The 3,554-nt window shown below is 41.1% G+C and overlaps 1 protein-coding gene across 2 annotated transcripts; it reads left to right on the forward strand.

Moving 5' to 3' along the window:
- The first annotated feature begins 206 nt into the window (after nt 1-206).
- LOC103722065 (protein RADIALIS-like 1) lies at nt 207-2,595 on the forward strand. 2 transcript variants are annotated; one of them, XR_003388531.2, is made up of 2 exons: nt 207-2,128; nt 2,279-2,595. XR_003388531.2 is itself a non-coding variant. In XM_008812499.3 (2 exons), exons 1-2 carry the CDS (start codon nt 1,455-1,457, stop codon nt 2,281-2,283), a joined length of 240 nt encoding a protein of 79 aa, XP_008810721.1. In that variant the 5' UTR covers nt 359-1,454; the 3' UTR covers nt 2,284-2,595. The 2 variants fall into 2 exon arrangements, 1 of the variants encoding a protein (XP_008810721.1); XM_008812499.3 differs by having other exon boundaries at nt 359-1,689.
- Nucleotides 2,596-3,554: the final 959 nt, after the last annotated feature.

A 3,554-nucleotide genomic window follows, 5' to 3' on the forward strand; every position in this document is an offset into this window, starting at 1 on the left:
ATGGATGATGAAATAAAACTTTTATTTATTATATTTTGCTTGTGATAGATTTGGAAACTAGATATGATGGTTGGCTTCGTATTATCGTGGGTTGTACCCTCAATAGCATGGCCGTATTATATTTTGGAATTGGGGCTTGACACATAATGCATGTCAAATACTTATGATAGACTCTTATCCTCATGTATTTATCATGAGTTTAGATTCTCTTGAATTCGATGAGCAAATTTGACGGTCTAGTTTACAATTGGCACCTGCTCGTGTATTGCAGGATGGCTCGTGATGCACTAGTATTGAAGGGATGCTATGTCATATATAACATGGGTCCTAATGCATCATGTACTGGCATCATGTATACATAGATGGCCATGATGGTGAAATTGGATCCATTTTTAAGGTGTAATCTTTAGTTGGATTAGATTTGCCATTAATTTTGGTGGACTAGTCTAATCATGAAGCAACACACATAAATGTAGTTCATCTGTTATTGTGTAAGACAGTTGGACTGTTTTACAAGCTCACTCACCGATCTGATCCAACCAATAACCACTCATTTTTGCGCGGCTGCTCCTTCATGGCATGCACTCTCTCTTTATTACCAGTGCAAGTGCTAAGTTCCTGGGAGGAGAGAACCCTTTTAATCATAACAGGAGATGAGAGCGAAGGGGCGAGACAGAGGAGGGAGATGAGGCCTGATCTTTCTATAAAAGGAATGAAGCCAGCCAAGTATTGTCCAAATCCCTGTTGGAAGAAGGTTTCTTAAAACCATTATATCAGTACATTTTTAACTGATGCCTCAACAAATTTTTTTTGAATTTTTTTTATTTTTTTATTTAGCACATCGGCTACTCGCATGAGCACAGTCAGCTACATTGGGATAATTTTTTAATGAACCCAAGTTATATCAGTAATATGACAAGTATGAAAGATTTATCGTATTAGAATACAAAAATTATATTCCTTTCCTCTTGCTTATAACTTCTATGACCATCACAGTGGAGGTTCTCATTAAAGTTCCCTTCCATCCCCCAAGGACTATGCAGAGCCTTGTTATGGGCCCTCACTCCTTACGGTTCTCCTCTCATGTTTTCTTGAGGGGAGGTTCTCCTCTCAAATTCCGCCACTTTTCCTCCATTATTCGCCAACTGGCTGCACCTGAGCACCACTCACGACCGAACTCCCCTCCTATAAGAAGCACCCTCGGCAACTGCCTCCCCGCATCAGCCCACACGAAGTCCATAGGGTCTAGAACTTGGAAGGGTCCCTTTCCTTCACTTTCTCCTCTTCCCTAAGAGATTAGAGCCTTAGAAACTCACCAAGCTCCCTCTTGTCCACTTCCCCACTCTGTTTCTATCACCATTTCCTCTTACACTCGCCATTGACAACCGTCTCCACCACCTAGGAATTAAATCACCTCCCTCTCCAGCGATCCTTTCAATTCTTTATTCTAACAGATGGCGTCCAGTTCACTGAGCTCCTCCTGGACCCCAAAGCAGAACAAGTTGTTTGAGACGGCCCTGGCGAAGTACGACAAGGACACGCCTGACCGCTGGCACAACGTGGCCCGGGCCGTCGGCGGGAAGTCGGCCGAAGAGGTGAAACGGCACTATGAAAGGCTAGTTGAGGACATCAGGAAGATCGAGTCAGGCCACGTGCCATTCCCGAGTTACCGGTCGTCCGGCGGCAGGGGTACTCTGTTTCACTTCCTTCTTGTTACTGTCCCATTCCTTCCTCGTTCTCCTCTTGCGCTTCCATGGTACCCTCTGTTTCGCTTCCTTTCTATTACTGTTCCATTCCTTCCTCTTGCTCTTCTCTTGTGCTTCCATATTGTTTTCCTGATGTGTGAGACTTGGATGGAACACTTGTTTTCAGCTGGCTTAAGGCAAAACCCAAACAATCAACTGTGCTTTTACTCTCCCCTCAACCCTGATCCCTTTGCCATCCCACTATAAGGCGCATGAAATATAGCCATGCTTAAGTACTTAAAAGATAGATTACCATCTCTTGGCTTCCTATTGACTTTGCTAGCCTGAGCTATGGCTGATCCAGGCTTCATAATATGCCTTTCTGGGTCACTTACGCTTGTGACACTCTATTTTTCATGCAGTGTTGCTTTCCTTCTCTAAAGGTTAGACATTTATTATTGTATTTCTGCATGATGTGCAGCCAAAACTCATTCTTTCGGATTGTTTATGGTATTGTCTGATAGGATCTCCCCATGGGTTTTGTTTTCATATTTACTCTTTTTTTCATTTTCGTTTTTGAACCCATTTGGCAGGCTGAAGTTTCTAAAGCTCCAGCGAAGCGAAAAATAGGAAGCAGCATCTTTGTCGATATCAAGTAGCATGGGGCATAATTCTTCTCTGGAGATGCAGATAGAACTCAAAGAAATAAAAAGCCAGATGCATACATGTGACTTTCAGATGAAGATCAGATGTCCCTGACCTTATTGAAGCCCTCTGTTTCTATTCTTATGTATCTTCCCTTCACTTTCATCCTATCGTAAACTATTGAAGACTGACATAAAATGCGTGGCTAGTCTTCTAAGTTGTGTGGTTATTACTTAATAAAGCTAAGTTTGATATAACTTCTATATGAGAAATCTTAGCATAGCCTTGGAGCAGGTCTTGCAAAACAAACTTCAGTGTTAGAATAAGTCAACTCTAAATTGAAAAAAACTCAGCAGAGCCAGGCATCAGCGTATGGTTCCTCTTCATTTTGACATTGCCCAGGGGTCAGAATCCAACTTCCTTATGAAGAAGCAAACCAGATCAAGTATTGCCATCGACACCTCTTTTAAGCTACGAGATTTAAGAGTTGAAATCAAATAGTATCTTATTCCCAAACCCCACTCCCCTTTATTCGCTTCCTTTTTTCTGGAAAGAGTCGCACAGTCTTATTATCTTGACTCCCTTCTTTCTCTTCTTGAGCCATCAGTCATTTCAAATGGAATGAATTCAGTTTTGGAGTTGAATTATACGCATAGATTCCAGGCAGATAGATACCGACGCCACCATGGATTCGTTCAAGTTGAGAAAAGGACAGCTAGAAGCTATGGGGATAGAAAGGGAAGGAATCCACTAGACACAAGATGGTTAAGATTTTTCAGGGAAAATTCAGGTCCACCTCCATGAATTGTGTACCATTTTATGTTAGTCCCAATTAACTGGACATGCATGTTGTTTCCAGTCCTTAATTTCAATATACTATTTATCCCCAGTCCCTAGCTTTTGCATAAAGTAGAAACGCATGCTTTCTAACCTGTTTGTAGAACCAGGCTTAACTATGCATAAAAAACCAAGCATGAGATGCCTAGCCATGCAAAGATTAATCACGAATTATAGCCAAATGAAAGCCAGGTGTTAAACATTCTGATTTTTATTGCAATGGAGGGTCCGTATCATTATAGATTTGCAGCAAATTGTTAAATGGGAAAGGTCCTTCTTTATATATATATATATATATATATATATATATATATCAGTTATGTTATAATTGAATGACAATTATGGATGAGTTTTTGCTCATCCCTCTCATAAGCAAGTTTGGCTGGA

The sequence above is a fragment of the Phoenix dactylifera genome, chromosome 4 (assembly GCF_009389715.1).
Source record: "Phoenix dactylifera cultivar Barhee BC4 chromosome 4, palm_55x_up_171113_PBpolish2nd_filt_p, whole genome shotgun sequence".
Classification (NCBI taxonomy): domain Eukaryota; kingdom Viridiplantae; phylum Streptophyta; class Magnoliopsida; order Arecales; family Arecaceae; genus Phoenix; species Phoenix dactylifera.